The 27442-nt window shown below is 35.1% G+C and overlaps 1 protein-coding gene across 2 annotated transcripts in view; it reads left to right on the top strand.

The window, feature by feature from the left end:
* Positions 1 to 27442, top strand: part of Zdhhc15 (zinc finger, DHHC-type containing 15) — a 119926-nt gene that overhangs the window by 38967 nt on the left and 53517 nt on the right. For both annotated transcript variants that reach the window (XM_013509120.1, XM_005413092.2), the window contains exons 2-4: positions 66 to 92; positions 13637 to 13731; positions 24468 to 24588. In XM_013509120.1, coding sequence (XP_013364574.1) covers positions 66 to 92; positions 13637 to 13731; positions 24468 to 24588 — 243 coding nt within the window. The remainder of the gene's footprint in view (positions 1 to 65; positions 93 to 13636; positions 13732 to 24467; positions 24589 to 27442) is intronic.

Below are 27442 nucleotides of genomic sequence, written 5' to 3'. Positions count from 1 at the left end.
ATTTACAAAAACATAAATATCACTAATTTTGATCTCTCTTTCTCTCTCCCTCACTCTTTTCACAGTGACTGTTTTGAGCACAGCAGAAAAGGGTAAGTAGATCTTGCAAATTGTATTGGTCGGGACCATTTCCTTCTATCTAAAACTAAATCACATAAACGCTTATAAACTGAGCAACATTTCCCAGAAACTCTTAGGTGATTGGAAAGTTTAGGGTGATGGTTTTAAGGAAGCTTAACAAGAAATACAACAAAATATAATTTCACTGTGCCTTTGGCTATAGGAAAGAAATTGGAAATTACCAGCATGTATGGTAGAGAAGGACATAGGTAAACAATCTGTCTGTCACACTTACCTTACTCCAGTAATGGTTAACCTTTTTGGGCTTTCAATGATATAATCAGCCTGCTGAAGCATGGGAACCATAGGTTTGCCACCACTGCCTGTATCTTGGTTCATTACTATTTTCCTAAGTCCCTGGCAATTCTTCCCAATCCATCATTCTTCAAAGGATAAAGGGCTGCAAGGGCCACATTCTTCATTCCATCATAGTTCCAGTATATTTCCCATGCTTATCTTTACTCATCACTAGCATTTTAGTTTCACCTGCAATTTATGCCAGGTTTCTTATTTTTTTCATGTCAAGTTTCTAAAGTATAAGCTAAGATTCTCAACAAACCTTTAACTTTACATTATTTTATCAGCAATAGCCAGAATATGTTTTCAGCCACTTTGCATTGCCACTTTTAATTCTCACTTCATGGCAGTTAATTGTTATAACACGCTAACTTATCTAGCATTCATATCATGCTGCTTTAGAGCCCTAGTGTGCTATTAGTCATGTAGCAGAAATTGGATATAGAGACAACAGAACAGTGTGCTTGGGAGTCAGGAGACTATAGTAGTTAAAACTGTGAGTTCTGGAGCTAGTTAAAAATGTGGGTTCTAGTGTTGAAATGTGAGTTCTAGAGCTAGAATTATGAATTCAAATTCTGTCTCTACCACTTTATAAAGAATTATTCTTAGGTGCATTATGGTTTAATTTTTAAATTATGATGTGAACTGGTTAACACTTGAATCTTTTTCTGTATTGATAACCATTTTTAATTGAACATTTCCAGTTTTCTTGATTGAGTTGTTACAGCCTGAATGTGTACCCCATAATGTTTTCAAACCTTCAAAATTGTTTTGCCTCCTTGTTCTCGTTTCATTTGTATATGCAAAAGGAATATACTACCTAATTCATAAAGTTGTTGTAAAAACATGAGTTAATGCTTAGAAAGTATTTAGAATAGAAGTGAACAAAGCACATTCTCATGACCAATAAATATTTACTATTATTATCATTAGAGTAAGTGCTAAGTTGCCTATTACTTTTGTGTGTGCACACTCATGGGTGCACGTGGGTGGTCCTGGAGGCTGAACCCTGAGTCTTTACACTGAACTACACATCCTAAGCCCCTTTTTTGCTTTAGCTTTTATTTTGAGATGGGGTCTTGCTAAGTTGTCCAGGCTAGGCTTGATCTTTCAGTTCTCTTGCCTCAGGCCCAAGTAGCTGGCGTTACAGGTGTACACTACCATGGCATGCTGCCGTTTATTCTTATGTATGGTTCTTAAGGTCAGAAATCATCTTTTGTATGCAAATATTAAAAATAAATAAATATTTTCACAACAGAATTTCAAGGCAAGTGGAATGGGGACTTAGATGACACTCTACCATAAGAGGAGGAACAACAATACTATTCTTATTATTAAAACTACAACTTACTATGCCACTGCTCTGCTAGGTATTGTATATACATTATGTCCTTCAACACTTATATCAATTGAATGATGTATGTTTCCTTATGTCCATTTTATATGGAAGGAAACTGAAATTTAGAGAGCTTAAATAACACATCCCAGGGCATCTAACCAGTGAGTGGTAGTACACAAATCCAAAATGTCTGACCTCAAAGCCTAAACCTTTAAGAAGACCTGCATTTGCCTTTCACTTTTCAATTTAGTTTTACTTAGCTTAGTTCCTTACTCAGAAACATGATACTCAGTTGTTTTTTTTCCAATGTCTAAAATAGCATGTATTCATTTTTGCATGTTATCAATGAACCTAACTTTAACTACACCAGTGTGAAGTGCTATTTGTAAGCCTGACTCAGTCTGACACTTTATTGGCAATATGAATCTAGTTATCAGGGTTTGAGTTCTCTAGGAGATTCTTGCAGAAATATATGACTTTTATTGTTTTCTTCTGACTCTAAGATTCTATGATCCCAAAGCACTTTCTCCTTATCATTCTTGTATTTCTTAATACAATAAAAAATAAAATTAATACAATGGAACAAAATGCAAGATTTGGGAGACAGAAGTTTTGTACTGAAGTTCTAACATTCATTTACTAACTTTGTGACCTTGGAAAGTAACTCAACTGTCCGAACTTCCATTTTTATAAAATGAAGCTAGTTCAATAACATCTTACGCATTTATTGTAAGCTAGAGAAAGTATACAGTACTAGTGTGCTTTGTAAATGTTAAGTATTAACAATGTCAGTTGTTACTTTTTTATATGTCAGGATTTGTTACCACAGCCCTAGGAAAATAATGCAGTAGAATAAACTAATACAGCTATTACCTGATGAATTCCAATCTATAATAGACTGTTAAGAGAATTGTAACAGTAGCAAATAATCAGACTTTGGTGTTAGACCTACCTGGAATCATATCAACTTTGCCAGATACCAAATATATGACACTGGGGAACTTGACCTAAGTCTCGCTTTTTCCTCTGTGAAATATAGGTGATAATTGCCTTCCCTGGTTATTTTGTTTTATTTATTTGTTTTTGTTTTTTTTCCGGTACCAGGAATCGAACTCACAACCTTGTGCTTGCCAGGCAGGCGCTGTGCCACTGAGCTAAGTCCCCAGCCCCCTTCCATGGTTATTTTGAGCATGAATGAGATGATATATGTAAATATCTGAACATAGTGACTGGCACATTATAAAGACATAATAAATAGTAGCAAATATTATAACTGTATGTATTAGAGATGACCCAAAAGATCTTTCTTCTAAGATCCATAATATACTTCAGGACTATCCTTATAATTCCTCTTATAAATAGATTGTTAAAATTCATGCATTCATGTTGTATGGTTAGAACAACTGAGATTCAAAGAAGTAAAATATGTTCATCTAATCGTGTTGATTCTAGTTTCAGAAAGGACTAAAGCCCAGGTTATCTGAGCCACAGTTTAGCATATTACATCTTATGTCAACCTTGGTTATATTGCACTCAGAAATTTTTAAGAGATTATTTACCTTTTCCCATAGGACATACTAAAGCAAATCATTATGTATGTTTTTATTCCATAAGTGTATTGCAAAGGTGATCTCACTTCATTCAGCATAATACTATCCATATTGTGAAGATCATCACTGGTAAAACTTCTTATCTCTACTCTTGAAATGAAGATCTGGGTTAAGCTAGAGGTTGTGAATTTAGTAGAGCCCAAAATGCATGAGATTAAAAGAAGAATGTAAGAATGAGATGGACATTAGGAATAAAACATCACACAATCCACATAAATTAAGAATAATGCGTTGTCCACAGTTGCTTATCTTTAAAAATAATTTCAAACAGAAGATCAACTCATTCTCAACACAAATTTATGTGCGTTTTTAATGGATTGATTACTAAACTGTCTGGTTTATTTCTTAAAATTAAAATATTTACCTTCCCCTAAATTGATGTACTTCCTGAACAATAAAGTTGTTGTGGGCCAACTTGAGAACCCTCAAAATTCATAAGTGAAATTCTAACTCTCAGTTTCTCAAAATGTGACCGTATTTGGAGATAAGACCGTAAAAAGATAGTTAAGTTAAAATGGGATCACTAGGGTGGGCCCTATTCTGATATGACTGGTGCTCTTATAAAAGAAGGAAATTTGAACAAGATAGGTACAGAACACATGAAGACACAGGGAGATGTTCAGCTATGGAAGGAGATAGGCCTTAGAAGAAAAAAACCCTGCCAACACTTTGATCAAGTCTCCAGAAGTTAAGAACCCAAAACTTAACAGCAACCAACAAAGAAACAAATTCAAGACCAAATAGGCCAATTAAAAATAGGCAATAGATAATAGACTTTTTTTAAAAAAAGACATGCAAATAGCCAATATGTATGTGAAAAAATGCTCAGTATCACTGATCTGCAGGGAAATGCAAATCAAACCTGCAATAAGATATTATCTCATTCCAATAATAACTATTACTGAAACGATGAAAGATAAATAATTTCTAGTAAGCATGTGGAGGAAAGGGAACCCTTTCACACTGTTTGTGGGAATGTAAATTAATACAGCTATCATGAAACTCAGTATGGAGGTTTGTCAAACAATTAAAACTAGACCTTACATATGATCCAGCAATCCCACTCCTGGAACAAGATGGATGGAACTGCGGGTTATTGTGTTAAGCATAATAAGCCAGGCACAGAAAGACATTTCCCAGTTCTCACTTATGTGTAGAATATAAAATAGTTGATCTTGTTGAAACTGAGAATAGAATAGTGGTTGGCAGGGGCTGTGGACAGTAGATGGTAGCAAGGGATGGAGAAAGGTTGGTGAATGTGTAGTACAATGAAATTAGATAAGAGTAAGTTTTTGCTTGCTATTGTAAAATAAGGTGACTATATAGAGTAATTATGCACTGTATATCAAAAGTATAGAAAAAAGGTTTTTTAATGCTTTCATAATCATAAAAGGATAAAAGTTAGATAAATTTAAGTTGATTATATGATATATGCTTGTATTGAAACATCATAGTGCCCCAGTAGTATGTATGATATTTGTGTTTTTTAATACATAGCTTAAAATAAATTTAATTTTTAAAAATAATAATATACTATTTTATACTTTATATTGTAAGTTTATAGTGAGAGTTTGGGGATAAATGACTCTTTTACAGGCTAACAGCTATAAAAACTGCAATATATGTATTGATTTTGTTACAAAAATAATTATTTACTGAAAATTTAAGCAATACAGAAATATATAAGATAAAAATTTAGGTTCTCTTTTGTATTGCTCCCTCTCTTATCCCTGTTGACAACAACTACAATTATTAGTTCATTTGTATTTTTCTATACATATTTTCCTGCATTTACATCTAAACGTGAGTACAGATGTGTATATTTGTATGGTCTTTTTCTTAAAATTTTATTTTAAAAAGAGTAGTAAATGAGAAACAAAAAAAATAGAACAGTAGCAAAATAGTAGAACAGTAGAAAATAGAAAAAAATAGAACAGTAGAAAATAGAATAGTAGCAGCATCCCAGTATCATGAACATAAACAAAGAAAGAACATTCAAAGTGATACAGGGTCTCAAGACAAATTAATACAAATCAGCAGTGGTTGTTACATTGCATATCGCTATCCTCAGCTACATTGCTCAGATTATCAGATGTAAGAATGAAAGATTGCTCAAACCATTAAAGAGAATAAGAAAATAATTCTTCATTGAAACATTAGAGATAATAGAGTTTCACTAGACAAGATGGTAGGAGTTCACAATTGTATTTCCATTGCATATTGTTACCTTCAAATCAGTTGCTCAGACTACCACACACAAGCATGCAAAATTGATCAGTACATGAAAAATTGTAAGCATTAACTGTTCAATACACCATCAGACATCAGTTGCTCCTGCCTTTGAGCACTTTCTTTCCCTTTCCTATCGTCTATTGTATGATTTGAGTTTTACCTAGTGTTTCAGGTTCCTACACCAAGGAGATAATATGATGTTTACACATCTGGGTCTGATATATTTCACTCATGAGTATGGACTCTAGTTGCATCCATTTACCTACAAAAGCCTCGAGTTTATCTTTTTTAATAGCTGAGTAATACTCCATTGCATAAAAATACCACATCTTTTTATCCATTCCTCAGTGGATGGGCTTGGTTGTTTCCAAGATTTAGCTTTAACAAATTATGCTGCTATAAACATGGGTGCATATTTTTTAGTTGCATGATACTATGCCTATTACTCTACAACTTCATTTTTTTACTTAATAATATATCATAGATATCTTTCTATATGAGTATAAACAAATGTATTGCATTTTTAAAATTATCCCAGAGTATTTCATAGTAAAGATATACTATAATTTATTTGACAATTCTGTAATTCTGAATGACAAAGTAAAACTTTGTTGTTCTTGACAGTAAAAGGAATAGACCATTGTAAAATACAAACAATATAGAAATGGGTAAAGTAGAAAGTAGAAGTCATTTGTAGTGCTGCCAGGGTTTTAGAATGAAGTAAACTTTAGTGGTATCTATTGTAGAGATCACTTGGAAAATATGTTTAGAAGTAACATTTCCCACTTTCTTTTTGATAAGACTTGATGCAGCTACATCTAAATGTATTATTTCAAAGCTCTGACTTTCCCCATGCTCACCTTCTCTGTCCCCAGCAGAGTGTGCTGGTATATCTATGCTCCCGTGCTCTTCCCAACTTGCAATTTTCACTTGTATCAGGTTGCTGCTGGGTGGTGGAGGCATGTATTAAATCTAAATAATGAATGCTATACATATGAGGAAAGATCAGTCACAGTACAGCCAATGCTTAGTTTCAAAGCCGTGATTTTGCTTCTCAACCTAGATGTAAACCTACCAACATCCCTTTCAATTCTACAGTTGGTACCTCCCAACACATTTGAATATGGATACTGAGTAAAATAAAAATGTTAAGCTAAGAAGTCAGAATAATGATTTGTTTTGCTAAATGTTGTAAAATCTAAGATGAAAAGACGTCAAAAGGAAAAGCCTATTTTTGGATCTCTTTGAGTTTGGTTCTGCCAGTTTTATTGAGATATAGTTTACATTCAATAACAGTCACTCTTCTTAAGTGTGCAGGTTGTTGAGTTTTGACATATATATATATACACACAATGCTATAAGTACCACCACAGTCAAGGTATAAAATATTTGCTTTTCCCCAAGTTATTTCCTCTGCCACATTTGCAAGCAGTCTTCTCTTCTCTATACTTGGTTACTAATGATCTGCTTTGTGTCCCTTGCAGTTTTACCTTTTTCGTAATGTCACATAAACAGAATCATGCAGCATGCATCCCTTTTGTATTTGGCTTCTTTCACTTAGCAGTGTAAATTCTTAAGACTCTTCTGTATTGCTGCAGGGATGAATAGTTTGTCACTTTTTATTGCTGAGTAGTCGTCCATATTACAGATGTGCCTCAATTTTCTTCTTCATTAACCAGTTTAGGGACACTTGGCTTGTTAGAAACAACTATTTGGGGCTGTTTGGCATGAAGCTGATAAATACATATATGTATATACAGGCCTTTGTAGAACACAATATTTTTAATTCTCTTTGGTAAATAACTAGAAACAGAATTTTTTGGTCATATAGCAAGTACAGGTATGTGTTTAACTGTCAAAGTGTTTTACAACATGGTTCTATCATGTGAGGTATGAAAATTCCATTTGCTGTAAATCTATTATTACTTGATGTTTTCCATTTCTTGCTTTTATTTTGTCATTCTATTACCTGTGAAGTGGTATCTTCTTGAAACTTTAATTTGTACTTCTGTAATGACAAATGATATTAAGCATCTTTTCATGTACTTGTTTGGCATCTGCATGTCTTCTTTTTTGAAATGTCTGGCTGTTTTGCCTGTTTTATTGAAATTTTTGTCTTATTATTGAGTTGTAAGAGATCTTTATGTGTCTGGATATAGGTTTCTTTGCTTTTAAGCAAATCTGATTTCTCCCCGTAGCCCAAAGTTAGGATCAATCAGAGAGAGCTGCAGTAGGCACATTCCTACACAGTAAGACTGCCCCAGGCTGTCCCAGGAGATGATATGTATCCAGTTACTTCAGGTGTTGACATAAGCAAGATTATAGATTTTTATTTTATTTTTCTAAATTTAATTTTTGTTTTTGTTTTTTTTCCGGTACCAGGAATCGAACTCACGCCATTGCGCTTGCCAGGCAGGCTCTGTGTCACTGAGCTAAATCCCCAGCCCCAAGGTTATAGATTTTTAATAATAATGTTAAGCAGAGTAATGTATTCTAGACCCTATACCAAGTAGCATCTAAAGTCCATTATGACTCTGAAATGTTATGCAATTAAAATAAATCAAGTCAATATCATATTAATAAGAGAGAGGATTTATTGCTTGCATCACCAAAAGGTAACACCTTTGAGGAAATCAACCTGTGATTGGTAGAACCCCTGCCACCTCCCCAGCCAGTGTGTATTGATTCACAAATCTCTACCAATCATGTATACAGTAGAGATTGTCTGTTCCAATTTAGAGTCCATTGTGAATATTTCTGATAACATAGAGACAATGGACTGTGTTTAATCAAAATTATACATACAGAATAATGATATCCAAATTGTCCAAATATTATTCTCCAGAAGATGTTGCCTTGTTCATTTATTTATCCACAAGGTGAATGAATCAACAAAATGTGGGAGTAGACATCAAGAGCAGTACTAAAACAAACCATTCTTTTTTGAAACAAAGTCATGATGTGTCTGCCCCTGAATTCTGTGTAGTTTTCATCACTCATATCTCAGAAAACAAATCACTAGTATTTAAGAGGAAGGAAGGGAGAGGGAAAATAATCTTTATTAAATTATTAAAACATATCAGAGACTTCCATACATTTAAGTCAATTCTCACAACGACCTTACTAGGCAGTTATCTTCATTCTATATATGTTACCTATGCATATTTTCAAGTCTATATTATGTATATAGATGTAATATATATGTACACATACACACATGTACATATATATTATTTTACACATATATACACACGTGAATATTGTCAAGGTTAAACCACCTTCTGAAGAACAGAGTCATTAAATTGGCAGATCCAGACTTCAAACCTCAGTCATCTTATTGTCCACTCAGATTTGTTATGGCAAGATTCAATGAAATAGGTATTCAGGAGAAGCCAAAAATGTGGGAACAAACAAAGCTTTATTGAAGCGCATGACTGACACCATTGACCAAGAGTCAGAAAAACAAGATGTCAACAACCAGAGAACTCTGTGTTGGGTTTTTATACTTTTACAAGTAACAATGGTAATCACATTACCTCATTTAGGAATTTTACAAAAATGCCACATCATGGTCACAAGGTTTACATTTCCCAGGGTTTTGTTAGTACAGTTAAATTTTAGCTTACCTACAATTTAACTATTTTTTTTTCTCATTGTGTACCTCTGTTCTCCTTTTGTTAGCTATAAGGGAGAGAGTGCAGAATTGAGTTCATCTAAAATTTAAGTAACTTCTAAAATGGAGTTACGTGGAGTCTCTCTTGCCCTATCAGGTTCATCTACTCAGGTTCATTTGCTTGCTGCTGACCAAAGTAAATAATTTCTTATGGTGACAAGGTAAAAGGATTTATTCAAAGCTAGCTCTAAGGAAGTGGAGGGGAACATTTACCTCAAATCACCATCTCACAGTGTATAGGTGGGTAAGGGCCTTTAAAGAATTGATCCATAGGCTATGGCCTTCAAGAGCACAGTGTGCCTTGTGTTGGAGTTACACTGCCAGATGACCAAGTATCAGAAGGAACGTGCACAATGTGTAGCTTTAAAATGTCAACGTGCTCTGAAGGATGGCTTTACTTCTGAGACCTAAGAAAGATTAAAAATGTACTACACATTGGTGTATTTGTTTCTTCACTTAACTGGCAATTTATGCTATTTTGGACTCCATTCCCTACTCACCCTTCAGATTGCTAATGTCTATGTACCTGCACAACAATGAGGTCAGCCCATAGTTCAGTAATACTCATTTCAGTGTTTTGGCAGAGATGCAGTAATTGCCTGTCAAGATGTTGAATGAGAGCTTCCTTCTTGGGATGGTAGTCTGGATAACCAAAAGGTCTCTGGGCCTATTTCCTTTCTCATAGTTCTTACACCTATGAATGACCACAGAGAGTTGTTAGATTCTTGATTTCATTTCATATTACTGACTTAGAACCATTGGCTTGACAGTGTGCATTCTAATGACCTCTCTGGGTGATCTGGACGCAAACTGAAATTTGAGAATCACTGCTGTAAGGAAAAGAGCTCTGCCAGTTCCCATTCAATTCCAGTGTGTAGGCAAACTTCTCAGCTTACTTATGGGTGCCAATGAGCAAGACAATGGCGAAGAACTGCTGGTGGCCCTCATATTTCCCTTGCTTCTCCAGTACCAGCATGAAGTGCTGGCTGAAACACGACTGCATCATCACCCAGTCCACAGCCCCCGGCAGGTTAATGTCTGTAGCTAGGAAAACAGTGTTTTCTCCCTGAAGAGTGGTAATGCTCCTGTGGGTGTGCATTAGGTGGGACGTCATGGCTTCCAAGGACCCTTGCCCCTTGCAGGAGGCACTGGGACAGGGGCAGGAGTAGGAACTGGCAGAGATTGACCTGGGAGGCCACACCGTGGTCCATTCACGACGGTGTGGCCACAGCCATCGTGAACAGTGACTGCCTTGTTTTTGACGCAGCCATAGCACATCTTTTTGCAGACAATGGGAACCTTGTCTTTTTTGCAGACAATGGGAAAAATCAATGTAACTATTTCTACATGTTGTCCATGAAGCCCCTCGAGGCTTTCATAAACCATTGAGATTATTTGGGCATAGTGTTCTATGTTTCATAAAGGTTTTATAGATGTTTTATTCAATATGTCTTCACAGGTCAGGACCCAAAATTACCCCATGTTTTGTTTGAACAGCAACTTCCCATCTGGTACTAAACCAATGAAGATCATTAAACTGGGATGAGTGGGGGGAAAAAAAGAAAGAAAAGAGCTCTCAAATGGGAGGGAAGAATTCTGGACTCGAGTTCCATTGTTTCCATGTTGTCTTTGTGTAACCCTGATCAACTCACTTGCCCTATCTGGGCCTCAGTCAGCTCTTCATAAATGAGGGCATTGCAGTAATTTGTCTCTGGGATTTCCCTCTACTCTAAGACTTTTACAAAATGTATAGTGCCTGTTTCACTAACCTACTGAATATATTTGACTTCGTTTTTTTTTACCCTCAAGGTCCTTAATTTTTTACTGATATATAAGTATACATAATTTATGTGAATTATTGGAATACAGAAGCAAGGCCCAATTTTTCCAGTACCATAATTAAACCAGTCAGTAATATGCCTTACCACCTGGACCAAGTTAAAGGCCCATAATTCTCATCTAAATTATTAAAATAAAAATACTGTCAATACCCTTAAAATATTGCCAAGTGTAAGAGTTTATTTCTCAAGCATTTGGGTGGTCCAAATTGTCTAACCTCGTTCACCTTGGAGTGCTCTCCTCTGGGATTTAGAGAGGTAGATGCTGAGTCAGGACTTGGACGCTTAATGATTGATTGAGAGGTGTTCCTCAGCCTGTGACCTATAGGAAGGCATGCCCCGGCCTGTGCTAACTGCTATCCTAAGACCTTTTCTTTTCTTTTTTTTTCTCTGTTCTGTGCTGGAAATGGAACCCAGCGCCTTGCACAGGCTATGCGAACATTCTAGGACTAAGCCAGTGTTAACCATGTGCTAGGTACTGGGGTACAAAGAAAGAAGTTACTTTCTGCTCTTCAGTAGCTAGACAATTAGTAAAAATTTACTCAAGTTTTGTATGCTCACTACAGGGAAACCTAACCTTAAATGAGTACTTTAGGAAGTACTCCTCAAGGGAGGCAACTACCAGAATTAACACTTAACAAAGAAGTTAGCCAAATGAAAAAGAGAACAAGAGGCAACTAATTTTGTTACATGCTTAGCTTTGTAAAGTGTCTTTATCACAATCAGGAGCAAGCATGTTGCTACTTTTTCTTCTGGAAAGGTTTACTGAAATTGATCAAAGGCAACCAAGTGACTGTTGAAAATAAGGATACACCAACAGTGCATGTCAATTTAAAGAAAATCATATCAGAAATATTTGGAACTAAGGTTGATGTTTTACATTAGTGCAATGTTTGTTTTGTACAAAGACTAATTCACTAAAAATACTCAGTGAAATTTTTAAAAAGAAAAAAATGAAACTGAAAAAGTTCACTCTACCCAAGGTATGTTTGGTAAAATAGTTTCTAACTTAAAGTAAAAGAAGTATGTTGCAAAACTGTGTGTACAGAATACTACTATTTTTATGAAAAATGCACTACTTAGGTGGTTTTATGAACATGACATTTGAAAGGACACACAAGCAAGTCAAGGCCTTGTGATACGGAATTCTTCCAGAGAAGAGACCTTTGGTGGGTAAGGGACAAGGATAAACAAGAGACTTGACTGTATACTTTTCTATATCTTTTTTTTTTTTTTGTGGTTTTTCGGTTTTTCTCCGGTACCGGGAACCGAACTCACGACCTTGCGCTTGCCAGGCAGGCGCTTTTGCCGCTGAGCTAAATCCCCAGCCCCACTTTTCTATATCTTTAAATTTTGAATTTTGTGAATGTATTGCTTTTCAAAAGAGTTGTACATTATTTTAGGTCTCCACATTTTATATGTTTTTATAAGTATATACATACCTTACACATGGGTTTTTGTAATATTTTAACTATTTTTCATTCTGGTTCTTTTGAAAAGATGTTATACATTAGGATGAGGAGGTAGGAAGAATGTGTGGGATGGACATTTACCTTTTACTTTGTATTGCTTTATTGTAAAAAGAGATTTAATAATTGAAAAAATCAAGCACACATAAAAGATTTAGTACTGTGGGACTAGGAGCACTGGGCAAAAAGAGGAAGGCATTTTTTTATAATTCAGCCATAAATGTAGGAGAGACTCGGCCCTGTTAACTTAATATTGAATCACATTATTTCCTTAAGTCCTTCTGATAGGTTAAAGTAAAAAGACCATACCATTCAAAGACTCACAATGAAACAGTAATCTGACCTTCACTTTTATAGTCACTTCTATGGAGAATAACAAAATTTTGCATATGAAAGAGTTAATTAAGAGGCAAAGAGTATGAAAAGAAAGGTAGTCAGTGACCATTTATACAACTGTTATGAAGATACACCTTATCTTCAAAAGTGCATACTCTTTGGGACTACTGACAATACTTTGGGATTTAGAGTCAGAAGACCAGAATAATGGCTCCATTATTGATTAACTGTATTACTTTGGTTAATCATCTACCCCAATAATTAATCAACTATCCTATACTATTAGATATCTCACAAAGTTGTTAAAAAATATAATATACAGTATGTGAGAGCATGTTGTAAACTCTAAAGTGTTGTGCAAATAATATAACTATCACGATTTATATAACCATAGTTATATAGCTACAACACACAGTAGCAGTGATAATGACATTCAGTTCAAGTAGTTTGTCATATATTGTCCCTAAGGACATTTTCCCCTGTATTCACAAAATTGCAGGGCAGTGTGTAAAGCAAACAGCTTCTAGGAAGTCCCTGGCTCAACTTTTGGCATTTTGACTTATTTCAGTGCATGGGAAAATGGTAACAATTAATATATCATAATACACTAGAGAATTATGTGGTAATAAGGAAACAAGATAGAAATCTGTCATTGAGCTTTGTCTTTTTGAACTCTTAAAATGGATAAAAATTAATATAAACACTTTTTTTTAAAATTTCAGTTATCTACCTCATACTCTACCATGCCATCTTCGTGTTTTTTGCCTGGACCTACTGGAAGTCTATCTTTACACTCCCACAGCAGCCAAACCAGAAGGTAAGAATATTGGTTATTTCATAAAGGATAAGAACAAAGTAGAGATGCTAATAAAGGAAGAAGTAGATAAAAGTAATAACAAATAAACTTACATTACAAAAGAAAATCAGGATTTTCTTTTTCTTTCTTTCTTTCTTTCTTTTTTTCTTTCTTTCTTTTCTTTCTTTCTTTCTTTCTTTTTTCTTTGAGATGTTCCCCAGCTGACTTCCAACTCCTAGACCAAAGTGATCCTTCTCCCTCATGCCAGAGAAGGTAGGAATACAGGTGCATGCCACCCTGTTCAATTCAGGATAATTTTAAAGAAGGACTCTTAATGAGAAAGGTGACTTAAGGGTTGAATAGGATATTGAGGGAATTTATGAATCACTAGCACTGTATATCTCTAAGACAAGGAGCTAGGTGTAGTGGCACATGCCTAGAATCACAGCACTTGGAAGGCTGAGGCAGGAGGATTACCATGAGGTCCAGGCCAACCTGGGCTACTTAGTGAGTTTAACACCAACCTAGACTACATAATGAGATGCTGTCTCAGAAAACAAACAAGCCAACAAAAAAGATAAGGAAACTATTGCTTGTATTGGTGATTTAATCAGAAAAAAATACAATTGGATTCTGAGACTCCATCTAGTTTAATACTATGAAACCATATTTAGTAGCCAGCAAGTCTCTGGCAGGCAATTCTAAGGGAAAAAAAATATAATAGTTAAATCAATAATTTCCAAGTTATATTCTTTTGAAACCATGAGTTTCTTGTAATATTGGGAAAGACTCATTGTTATGGTCAATACATTGTGTCAGTTTGAGGAGTTTAGAGGCTTGGCTAAGTGACTCAGCAGTTCTGCATCTTGGGTAAAAAAGACATGCCCTTACCCTTCTGGGATGTTGTTCATTGTGTCAATTTAAAAAGTTTCAAAGGTTAACTGTGTGACTCAGCAGAGAGCCAAGGTGCTTACTCTGTATTCATCCTGAGCCTGTACAAAAAAAAGGCATACAGAGGGTGTGGATGTAGAGGACCAATCTCACCCCACCCCCAGAGCAGATAGCCTACATAAAAAAAAATTCAGAGCTCCAGTGTTTGCCTTCAGCTTGGTCATCTCCTGGCTTCTGGTGCAGACTGTTTGGCTTCTGCCTGGGACTCTTCAGCCTTCTGGTGTAGGCTGTCCGGCCTTCGTCATAAATTCTTCAGCGTTCGTCACAGACCCATCAGCCACCTAATACAGACCTACATGGACACTGCAGTGAGCTCCAGGCCTGGGGCTGGACTCTTCAATCCCCAGCATGCAGACACTCTCTGCACGCTTCCTCATCCAACTCTGTGGCTGACCATTATAAGCCAAACTTAGAATTTCTTATACATTTATATATCTTGTGTTATATCTGTTTCTCTAGTAAACCCTGACTGATACACTCATGAAGGAATTTGTCATCTTATGAAGCATTTATCATGTGTGACTAGTCTAAACCAAGTTAGGTCCAAAAGTACATAAAACAATGGATGAGACCTTACCAACTTCCAAACACTAAGTGAAACAATGTCATGAATCATCTCATTCACAGAACCAAAATGATTTTTACAATAACTGAAACATAGCCTCTCCCAACATGATCAAACAGGCCCACTCCAGACTGCACAGCACACACACACGTACAACTCATGCAAGGAAGCTACCATCCAACCAACTTCAAGCTGGCTCTACATTTGCATTCCACTTGTCACAGGGCAGCAGAGTTGAGGACTAAACAACTGACCTGATCATCATGAGGACAATGCCCAGGGACAGAAGGGAGCAACCAGAACGTGACTGTTGATATTATGTCCACCAGTCCACTTGAAACCCATCTCTACATGGCCTACATCCAGCAAAGACCAGAGGGCTGCATGTATTTCCCATTTACCAATGAAAGCAAGGCTGAACTTTGGCTGGGACAGTAACCACAATATGGGGATAATAAACGGAGGGGCCTATGGTGCAGGGAGGGTACTTCATGCAGGTGAAGAAAACTGTGACTGGTTGGATTCCAAGACTGCAGATCTTAGAAACAAAAGACTCATTTAAAAACACTGGAATTTTTCTTTGACTGTCTTTCCTCCTTTTTATTATGTTTATCTTTCCTTTATCGAGGTATTTGAGGATTTGTGGTATTGTTCTTTTTATTTTTTCTCTATGTCTTTTCTATCCTTTTCTTTTACCCTTTCAAATTTTTTCTTTTCCTGATCTTTCTTTTATTTCTTTTATCTTGCTCTCTGTTTATCCTTTTTTCTTGTTCATTCTTTCCTTTGACTGTGCTTTAACACTAATAGTTTCCTTTTCCTCCACAATAGGACCCTCATCTCATTTTTGTCTCCTACTCATATCCCATTGATTAATTTTTAATTGTTTTTCATTCTCTGCTTCCTTGCCCCCTCTACTTTTACTAGTATAACTACTGAACTTTATGAATCTCTAAATAGCTAGTTAAATTTATGTGATGGCTATTGAATACTGATTTATTGTCAGGAGAGGTAAAGTTGTATATTTACAGTAGATATTTACTATAGCCTATAATAGATAAATATTTGGTTTGACGGTGTTCATACTACAATTATAGGTCTCTTTTCTGTGAGTAAGGGTAGAATTTTTTGGTCTTTGGGTTTTGTTGATATTCAGTTTGTATTTAATGCTATAATTCATGCTGATTTTATTACTGTAGCCACGACAACATAGCTGTTGTATTAACTAGTTCTCTTGGAATGCCAATATCTGGATTGCTGAGGGTCATTAACAATACTGTGTTCCATTCCTGGGAAATTGGGTATGCTGCAACCTCCCACTCAAAGGAAACAAAAGTGATTAGGTCCTGGATCAGAGGTAAAGGCCACTAGTTAGCAAACCCAAGAGGACAGCAATGAAAAGTAGACATTAACTAAAAAGGTCTCCATACTACAAAAAAAGCTTTTCATTACATCAATTTGCAATCCTCAACACAATCAAACAAACTAACAAAAAACTAGAAACATGAAAAGATAAGCCAACAAACCACTTCCAAAAACTCCCCAAATCCCCCAAAGATTATCCAGGTAGTCCTCATCCCAGGGATGCAAGTATGGTTCAATATATGCAAATCAATAGATGTAATACATGATACAAATAGAAGCAAGGGCAAAAATCATATGATCATCTCAATAGATGCAGAAGAAGCCTATGATAAAATACAACCTATGTTCATAATTTTTAAAAAACACCAAATAAAATAGGTAAAAAAGGATCTTACCTGAATCTTGCAGCCGTATATGACAAACATATTGCCAGCGTCATATTAAATTGAGAGCAACTGAAAGCTTTCCCTGTAAAATTAGGAACATGACAAGAATGTTTACTATCACTCCTGCTGAACATACTACTTTAAACATTAGCAAGAACAATTAGGCAAGAAAAAGAAATATAAAGGATTTGTATAGGAAAAGAAATAGTCAAATAATATTTACAGGTGACATGATCTTTTACATAGAAGACTAAAAAATGCACTAAAAGATGCTGAGAATTCAAAACCAAATTCAACACACAAAAATCAATAGCATTCTGGTACACTAATAATGAAACCACTGAGAGAATGAAACTGTGGGAAAAATATACCATGCACGGTAGCACCAAGAAAAACTAATTAAGGAAGTGAAAGACCTCTACAACAAAAACTACAGTACTCCAAATAAGGAAATTAAGAGGATATCAGAAAATAAGATAAACCCTGTTCACTGATAGGCAGAACTGATATAGTCAAAATGACAATAATTCCAAAATTGATATATAGATTTATGCAATTTCAATCAAAATGGCAACAGCATTCTTCACAGAATTGAGAAAAATAATCCTAAAATTCATATGGAACCAGAAAAAGCCAGAATAGCAAAAGCAATCCTGGGTAACAAGACAAAGTGGTAGGCACCATAATGCCAATTTCAATTTCTATTACAAAGCTACAGTAATACAAAACTGGCACAAAATTAGACATGACAATCAGTGGAACAGAACAGGGAACATAGAATCATCCCCAAACACATTCAACTATTTCATCTTGACACAGGGGCCAGAAATGTACAAGTGGAAAGACAATCTCTTTAATTAATGGTGTTGGGAAAACTGGCTGTCTACACACAGAAGCCTGAGTCTAGTCCATATGGGACGTTTTATCACGTCCTTAACTGAAATCTAAATGGATCAAGGAACAAATGTTAAAACAGAAACACTCAATCTACTGAAAGATAAAATAGGTAAAACACTTGAAGTCATAGGGAAGGACTTTCTGAACACTGTCCAGGGAACTAGTATTGAGAATCACCAAATGGGATCGTATTGAATTAAAAAGCTTCTGCACAGCCAAAGAAATAACAGGGCAAATGCCAGGTGTGGTGCTGCATGCCTGTAATCCCAGCACTCTGGAGGCTGAGGCAGGAGGATCTTTGCATGTTCGAGACCAGGCTGGGCTACAAAGTGAGCTCAAGCCCAGCTTGAACTGCATAGCAAGACCCTGTCTCAAAAAAAAAGTTAATATCCAGATTATAAAAGTACTTTACAATTAAATAACAACAAAACAACTCAATTTTTTTTTTTTTTTTTTTTTGTTTGTTTGTTTTTCTCCCAGTACCAGGAATCAAACTCATGACCTTGCACTTGCCAGGCAGGCACTTTGCCACTGAGCTAAATCCCTAGCCCCCTCAGTTTTTTTTAATGGGCAAGGAACTTAAATAGAATTTTCTCCACAATAGACATAGACATGATCATGAAGCACACAAAGACTTATTGAATGAGCCGTGTGTGCTGGTGGATATTTTTAATGCCAACTAATCAGGAGGCTGAGGCAGGAGGATGGCAAGTTTGAGCCAAACCTGGGCTAGATACCAACATCAAGGTCAGCCTGCATCTTACACAACGTTGCTGGTAATGTAAAATGTTGCAGCCACTATGGAATATTGTATATTGGTTCCTTAAAGAATTAAAATAGAACTACCCTGTGATCTAGCAATAACATTTCTGAGTATATACCAAAAATAATTGAAAGTAGGGTCTCCAATACATATTTGAACATTCATGTTTATAGCAGTATAATGCACAATAGCCCAAAGGTGGAAACAAAGCAAATGAATGGATAAACAAAACTTGGTACATATGTATGAAATATTATTCACCTTTTTAAAAAGGACGGAATTTCTAACATATGATACAGCATGGGAATTCTGAAGGTATTATGCAAAATGAAATGAGCCTGCTACAAAAGAGCAAATCCTGTATGATTCTGTTTGTATGAGGTACCCAGGGAAATTAAATTCACACAGATGGAAAGTAGAATGGTCATTGCATCTAGCTAGAAGGAAGTGGAATAGGGATCTGCTTAACAGTGTAGAATTTCAGTTTGGGAAAAACAGAAAAGCTCTAGAGATGATTGATGGTGATAGTTGCAAAGCAATATAAATATACTAATGCCACTGAATTATATACCTAAAAATGGTTGACATGATTACATTTTAAGTTATATATATTTCATCACAATAAAAAATGAATTGAAGACATAAATACAGACAGAAACCTAACAAACTCTTAGAAAAAAACTTATGGAAAAATCCTCATAACTTTGGACTTGGCAGTATATTCTTAGATATGACAACAGAAACATAAGCAATAAAAGAAAAAATATATAAATTTGACATTGCCAAAACTTAACAGTTTTGTACATCATATAATACTGTCAAGAAAGTGAAAACACTAAACAGTGGAAGAAAATATTTGTAATTCATACATCTGATGTTTAAGTATTAAGAGCCTATTTTTTAAAACCTTACAACCTAACAACAAAAAAATTCAATTTAAAAACAAGGGGAGGACTTTAAAAGAGATTTCCCAAAAAATACATACACATGTCAGATAAACACAGGAAAAGCTACTCAATATCATTAGTCATTTAGAGATACAAAATCAAGACCAGGATGAGATACTACTTCACAATCACTAGGGAAGCTAAAATTAAATGATGAATAAAAATAAGTGCTGACAGGAAGCTGAAAATAATCAGAATCCTCCTAAACTCATACTAGGAATTTAAAATATTCCTATAGAAAACAGTTTTGCAGTTCATAATAAAGTTAAATGTAGAGAGATTCTAGGTGACCTAGAAATTTATCTCCTAGGTATACTCTCAAAAGAATTGAAAACAAGCGTTCAAATAAATACTTACACAGGACTCTTCATAGCTTTACTATTGGTCATAGGTGTTGTAGTCAGGGTTGTCAAGGGAAACAGTTTAATACAGGACACATAATTTATAGAATTATTTTTAATAGTCACCCAAAGAATCAAATACATAAGAGTACAGGACATCTGTCCACACACTAAAGACCCAAAGAATTTAGCTGAGGGCCTAGATCCCCTGGCAATATCCTGCACTAGCCCAGTAACGACATATGGCCCATGACAATGCCCGCCATGAATCCAACTGGGGGCCTAGAACCCATGATAGTGTCTCATGCAAGTCTGTTTCACGTATCTGTGCTGGGAAAGCCCAAAGGTCAGTGGTGGAAGCTAGAAGGTCTGTGTCGGCAGGATGAAGGATCTGTGCCAGCAGGCTGAGGGATCTGCACTAGAGCCAAGAAGCAATGCTCAAAGTAAGGACCCGAGCTCCCTCCAGACGTACCACAGCCATCCTCAGAGACAATATGGTCACAAGCTCCTCCGACAATGAGAACAGCTGAGTTCACCTCAGGAAAGCCAGCACAAAAAGCGTCTCCAGAAGATTGAACAGTGCACCATCATCCCCTCCAGAGCCAGGAAGTGATGCTAAAAGTAAGGAACAGAGCTCCCCGAAAGTGAACTGCAGTCATTCTCAGCAATAAGGTCCAGAGCTCCTCCAGCAATAAGAACAGTGGAGTTCACATCAGGAAAGCCAGCACGACAAGCTCCTCCAGGAGAACCAACAGCTCCCGCTTCTTCCTCTCCAGTTCTCTTTTTATGCTGTTGGCAACAATCCTCACCTGGGCCTTCCACACCCGGCACCACACTGATTCAGTTCAGCTGAGTGTTACAAGTTGCCGACCAGTTGTCAATCTGCCACAATAGGCAAAAGATGGAAACAAACCAAATGCCAATCAAGGAAAAAAAAAATGGGTGAAGAAAGTATGATGTGTGCCTACACTGAAATATTGTTTAGCCATAAAGAAGAATAGAGTACTGATATATGCTGCTGCGTAGATGAGCCTTGAGAATATGCTCATTGCAAGACACAAGACATTAAAGGCCACAATTTTGACTACATTTATGTGAAATATCTAGAATAGCAAACCAATAGAGAGAGAAAGCAGATTACTAATTTGCAGAGTCTAGGGCTGGAGGTAATGAGAAATGCCTGATTAATGAGTAAGACACTTCTTTCTAGGGTAACGAGAATGTTCTGGAACTAGAATGTAGTAATGGTTGCAGGACATTGCATGTGTACTAAATGCCAGTGAATTGTATGCTGTAAGATATAGCCTTTAGGGGGCTGGGGATTTAGCTCAGCGGCAAAAGCGCCTGCCTGGCAAGCGCAAGGTCGTGAGTTCAGTTCCCGGTACCGGAGAAAAACCAAAAAAAAAAAAAAATATAGCCTTTAAAATGAAATTTTATGTTATGTGAATTTTAGTTCAATACAAATAATTGTCCCTTCATATTATTTATGAAGCTTTTAGGCCAATAAAAAGACTAAGTAGTTAGGAATTTTATAGGCCTAAATTAGATGACATGACAGGTGTTACTCATGTACCACAAGTGTCAAATGTTTAATCCTACATCTCTATCATTTTTAATTTGTGAAAAGGAGAGTTTATTGCCCTACATAATAGCCTCAATGTTAATTTTTCTAATAGCAAATGTATCCCAATCTATCACCAGTTGTCCCACTCAAAATGCATTTTTGTCTCATTGTATTCTTATCCTCAGTAAAGCTTGGCTAGTGCCAGAAAAAGGACATCTATACCTGTACACATCCATGAGTGTACAGCTTGTTGAGTGACCACAAAGAATTCATCACATACAAGTAGGAACAACTCTATGTGCCATTTAGATAGGTACAATGTACCATAAGAAAATTATATTTGTTTGAGACATTTCTAAGTAAATGAATGAACCTCAAGATCATACTCTTAAGTGTAGTAAATCGGACACACATGTATAAACATCGCATTGTCTCCCTAGTGGGAAAAACTGAAAGAGTAAATAAGGAACAAAATGCACAATAGATATTGTGAAACAGGAAGAAATTTTTCAAAAGGAAAGAGGAACTAAGGAGGTGGAAGGAAGGGAAAAGGGAAAAAATAAAAAAGGACAAAGTGGAAACAAAGCCTTGTAAATAGGGAGGGGAAGAGGGGTTGAAGGAGGGGAAGGGACTGGGACAAAAACAGGAATCAAAATATATATCATGTAGAGGTGCAAATTCTCTATGATGAATATGATCTTTATATATATCTAAAATGTACCAATAAACTTCATTTAAAAAAAAGAAAATTACATATCCAAGGACATCTCAAAAATTAAAGTGCTGCTCCAAGAGGATACTTTTAATTAGCAAAATTAAAAATAATTTTAAACCTTATACTTTGGTGTTAGTATAATTTTTCTAAGAAAACAAAGTAATTAGTTTGATATCAATTTAGTTACTATTTTATAACATTGATTTATAGCCTTTTCGTTGGAAAATTCTTACTTGTATGCACCCATGTTAGTTCACTTCAGAGTAGTTAGCATCCTGGACTAAAGATTAAATACCTGTACCATACTCCATATGTTGTAAAAGATTCAAAATGTTCCTGTGTATTTCCCCATACCCGAAAGGGCCATTCTTTACTCCGACTGAAAATGAAATACCATAGAAACACACTATATACTAGGTGTGAGTCTTAAAATTGATTGATTTTACACGTTTCCAGTTCTAAAGTGGGATATATTTAAATTATCTCAAATATTTTATTGATGTATTTTTCCACTTTATAGAGGCACAACAGATATACTCTATTCCTAGTATTAAGTTGTAAAGAGTACAATTTGATGAGTTTTTTCATAGATAAATATATGTATATATTGATAGATAGATAGATAGATAGATAGATATTCATATCCACCATCCAGGTTAAGATATTGAACATTTTTAGCACCTTAGAAATCTTCATTATACTTTTTCCCAATTAGCTGTCTCTCAGAGGTAATCACTAATCTGAGCAGCTATTCAATGTAGATTGGTTTTCCCTATTTTTAATCTCATAACAAAGGAATCATATACACTCTATTCTGTATAAACCTTCTTTTAACATAATATTTTTCAGATTTGTCCATGTTGGTGCATATTTTAGTTAGTTTTTCCTTTTTATTTCTGAAGGACACTTGCTTTGCTACAATATTTTCTCTTATGATTAAAACTTCTATTAGCATTTTTCTACATGACTTATGATATATATTTTTTCTTAGTTATATAACTAAGGTGGAAACTGATGGATCATTGTGCAGACATATTTAGCTTAAGAAGATAATGCCAAAATTTTCCAAACTGGTTGTGTAACTAACTATATGCTCCCACCAAAATCTTTGGTCCATCAAACTGTAACATAAAGAAGTGAAGAGGAAAGTCAGAAACTGGTAAAATCTTCAACAAAAGAATAGGATCCACTATATATAAAGAATTTCTCCAAATCAATAAGGAAGAGACAGCCAACCCAATTCTTTTTTAATGGACAAAAGACTTAAGGAGGTAATTCACAATAAGATATAAAAATGTCACTGAAGTCATGAAAAAGTGTTAAATATCATTATACTATTGCACACCAAGTAGAATTAATATTTAAAAGACTGCGAATATCAGATGTTTTTAAGTAATCCAAAAATTAGGTTTCCAAGTGGAAATTTTAATTACTTGTTATTACCCAGCACTTCTTATGAAGTACATATTATTTCCTATATTTTACAGATGAAGAAACTTAGGATAAGAGTGTCAGACTTTCAGAAGTGATTATCTATCTTTTAAGTGACATCAATGAGGCTTAAACCCATAAATTCTGACCAGAGACCTTTCAGTTTTTTGTCCTGTCTACCCTTTGGCCCAGCGTGGAGAAAGTTGTATTAGTTTGCAAAACTCTTGGCGTAAATTTTGTAAGACTAACAGAGTGTAGCACTGAAATAATAACAGACTCCACATGAGACTAAAATTTTCTCAAATACATTGTGAGAATATCCAAATTTCTATTCATTTTCAACATTTGAGTAGGAAATATCATAAGCAATCTTATACAGCTTCTCTAAAAGTGTCATCGGTGTCACCTGTAAAAAACACAACTTAATAAGCATGGTTAGCCATCAACAAGATCCTGGTAGCAGTATGTCATACATCTGTCTGCAGCATTCATTATGGTACAATACAATGGAAAGAAAAGAGTCTTGGAGTCCGGTGAATTGAATTTGGAGCTAATCTTTGCTACTTATTTGTTGAGGGAGTACAACCTTGGATAAGACACTTTCTCTAATTTTTGTTTTATTCATAAAATAATACCACATATCTTATAGAGTAATGAATGCTGAGACAGAATCTAGAGAAGAAAATTGAGATAATTAGTCAGAGAAATTTATAAGATACATTAGTACTTCGACTTCAAGTGTATGTAAGAAATATTTTCATTTAAGTAGTTATTGTTTGTAATCCTTTCTGTGAACCTTGGAAAATAAAGTGTTGCCTGTCACTTTTGCTTCCAGTTCCACTTGTCCTATACAGACAAGGAGCGCTATGAAAATGAAGAGAGACCCGAGATCCAGAAGCAGATGCTCATTGATATGGCCAAGAAGCTACCAGTTTACACAAGAACCGGGAGCGGAGGTCAGTTCATCCAAAATCACCTTGGGAGTTTAGCAAGGAACTCAGAAAGAGTAAGTCATACATAATGCCAGGGTATCCTCTGTTTTCTCTCATATTTTGAAAACCACTATGAGATCTTTCTCAACACTTTATTATAAAAATTTTTAAACATAGATCAAAGTTGGAAGAATTATGAATATCTGAAGTACCCAGCACTGGATTCTACAACTAATACTACTAGATTGTTTTATCTTACATATGCTTATATATGTGCTTCATCATATATCTGTGCATATATTCATCTCTTTAATCCATCTTCAGTCCAGTCATCTTATTTTTTCTTATGCATTTCAAAGTAAATAGCAGATATCAATTCACATCCACCTCAATATTTCACCATTATTTTAGTGGTAGAATTTCCATACAAAACATATTCACATCTTAGCTGTACGCAATTCCATGTGTTTTGAAAAATAAAAACACCTGTGTATCCAACATCTCTGAAATCATTACCATCACACCAGAAAATTCTGTCATGCTTTTCTCTAGTTGGTTCTCCCATAGAAATAACCACTGTTCTGATAGTTTTTCACAGTAGATTAGTTTTGCCTTCTGCGGAATTTCGTATAAGCGGAACCATATAGTTCCGCTACTAAAGTATAGTAGAACCATATAGTTCCGCTACTAAAGTATAGTAGATACTTTTGTGTCAGGCTTCTTTTCTTTCAGCACAACGTTTTTGACATTCATTCATATCATTGTGCATTTCATTCCTTTTATTGCAGAGTGGTATTATATTATATAGCTATAGCACAGTTTATTTATCCATTCACTGGCTGATGCATATATGAGTTGTTAGCACTTATCTGGTAAATCAATCTACTATGAACATCCTAGTACAAGTATATGTGCAAAAATATATTTTCATTTTTCTTGAGTAAATGTCCACTAAAGAATTTTACTCTTAGATGATCATCATTTAGAACTACTTTCCCACCCTTTAAATTTTGAAAACCAAGGCTTTTCTAACAAAGCATCCTAAAATTTCTAATGAGAAGATTATGTTTCAATGCCTGGGAAAGTATATTGTCAGATACTTATATTCATTTGATTATCATGTATTCAACAAATATTTATTGATACCATATGACAATTGGGAAGATTTTAATGTATGAACATTTCATAATATTAATGATGTATTTTTAATTTTAGAACAGTAACATAGTAGTTATAATTTTTAAAACATCTTCATATAAATGCTCAAATAAAAAGCCATTGGAAGAAACAAATTGTACAAAAATGGTACAATGTTAATAATTGTTGAAGCTAGGTGATGTTACAGAAAGTTTCATTATATGGAGAATTCTATTTTTAGTGTATGTTCCTTAAAACTTCTGTAATATTATTTTTTTAAAGTGACTAATATATTTGAGGCACTATTGCAAGCATTAGGAATACAAATGAAGAGACAGGCAAGGTCTCTCATGGAGATTAAGTTCTGATGAAGAAAATCAAACAGGAATTTATATAATTTCAGACAGTAGAAAAATATAATATGTTAAAGCAGATAATGCAACCTGGTGCTTATAGGGTGAATTGGGCTCAAAAGTGTTTTCTTTGATCTCTCTTTGTCTTTTTAGTAACATAAAATCACTGTTCATATTTATAAAATACAGTATGGCAGTCCATATATTCCATACACGTATGCAATGTGTAATGTCAAATGAGGGTAATTAGCATTTGTTTCCTTAAACATTTATCATATGTGTGTTAGGAATCTCCAAACTCCTCTTTTACAGTTCTTTATAAAATATATAAGAATTTTTTAAAAGTTACCCTGCTGTGTTATACAAGCTAGAACTTATTCCTCCTGTGTAATTTAATTTTATCCAATTTCCCTCTGTCTCTCTCCCTGTTATAATTCTTAACCACTATTTTACTTTCCACTTCTATGAAATCAACTTTTTTAGCTTTCATGTACAAGCATGTGGTGCTTGTCTTTACATGTGTAGCTTAGTTGACTTAATGTAATGATCTCCGTACCACCCAGGTTGTGGCAAATGACAGGATTTAATAATATTTTATGAATGAATAGTATCCCATTGTGTATATGTGTTGGTTACTTTTCTCTCATTGCTAGAACAAAATAGCTGATGCTCAAAATTAAGGGGAAAAAAACGTTTATTTAGCTCACAATTTGTGGAGATTTCAGTCTATACTCAGCTGGCTCCAAGACAGGGTGGCACATGGCAGAGGAAAACAGCTCATGGCAGTAGAAAACAGCAAAAGCAGCCAAGAACAAAAGGAAGAAGCAGCAAGCAAACCTCTTTCCCTCCCTTATATTGCGTGTAAACTATCCACCCCAGGGCATTCACACCCATAATCCCAGCATTGGACCATGGATTAATCTTAAACACTAGAAGTCCTCCCCATGACTGCATGAGGATTTGGGGAGACATCTAGACACATACCAAAATAGTATACATACCACTTTTCTTTATTCATCTAATTTCTCTTTTAAAATTTCACTTGTTACTAGTTTTTAGCAATTATAATATTTCCAGGTAAAAATCCAGATTTCTTTATTTTAAAAAGAAAAGATGTGTCCATGCACCAAGGATTGGATAAGAAAATTGTGGTACTTTTATATAATGGAATATTACTCAGCTATAAAGAAAGATAAACTCGAGGAATTTATAGGTAAATGGTCACAACTAGAGACCATACTCATAAGTGGAATAAATCAGACCTGCATGTGCAAGCTCCGCATTGTTTCACTAGTGTAAAACCTGAAAGAGTTAATTTAAACTAGGAGGTATGATAGACATTGTGAAATGATAGGAAAGTACTCAAGGGTAAAGGGCAACTGGGATGT

The sequence above is a fragment of the Chinchilla lanigera genome, unplaced genomic scaffold, assembly GCF_000276665.1.
Source record: "Chinchilla lanigera isolate Chin_1 unplaced genomic scaffold, ChiLan1.0 scaffold00161, whole genome shotgun sequence".
Classification (NCBI taxonomy): domain Eukaryota; kingdom Metazoa; phylum Chordata; class Mammalia; order Rodentia; family Chinchillidae; genus Chinchilla; species Chinchilla lanigera.
Note: the sequence above shows the minus strand (reverse complement) of the source record. Positions and strands in the feature narration are given on the sequence as shown.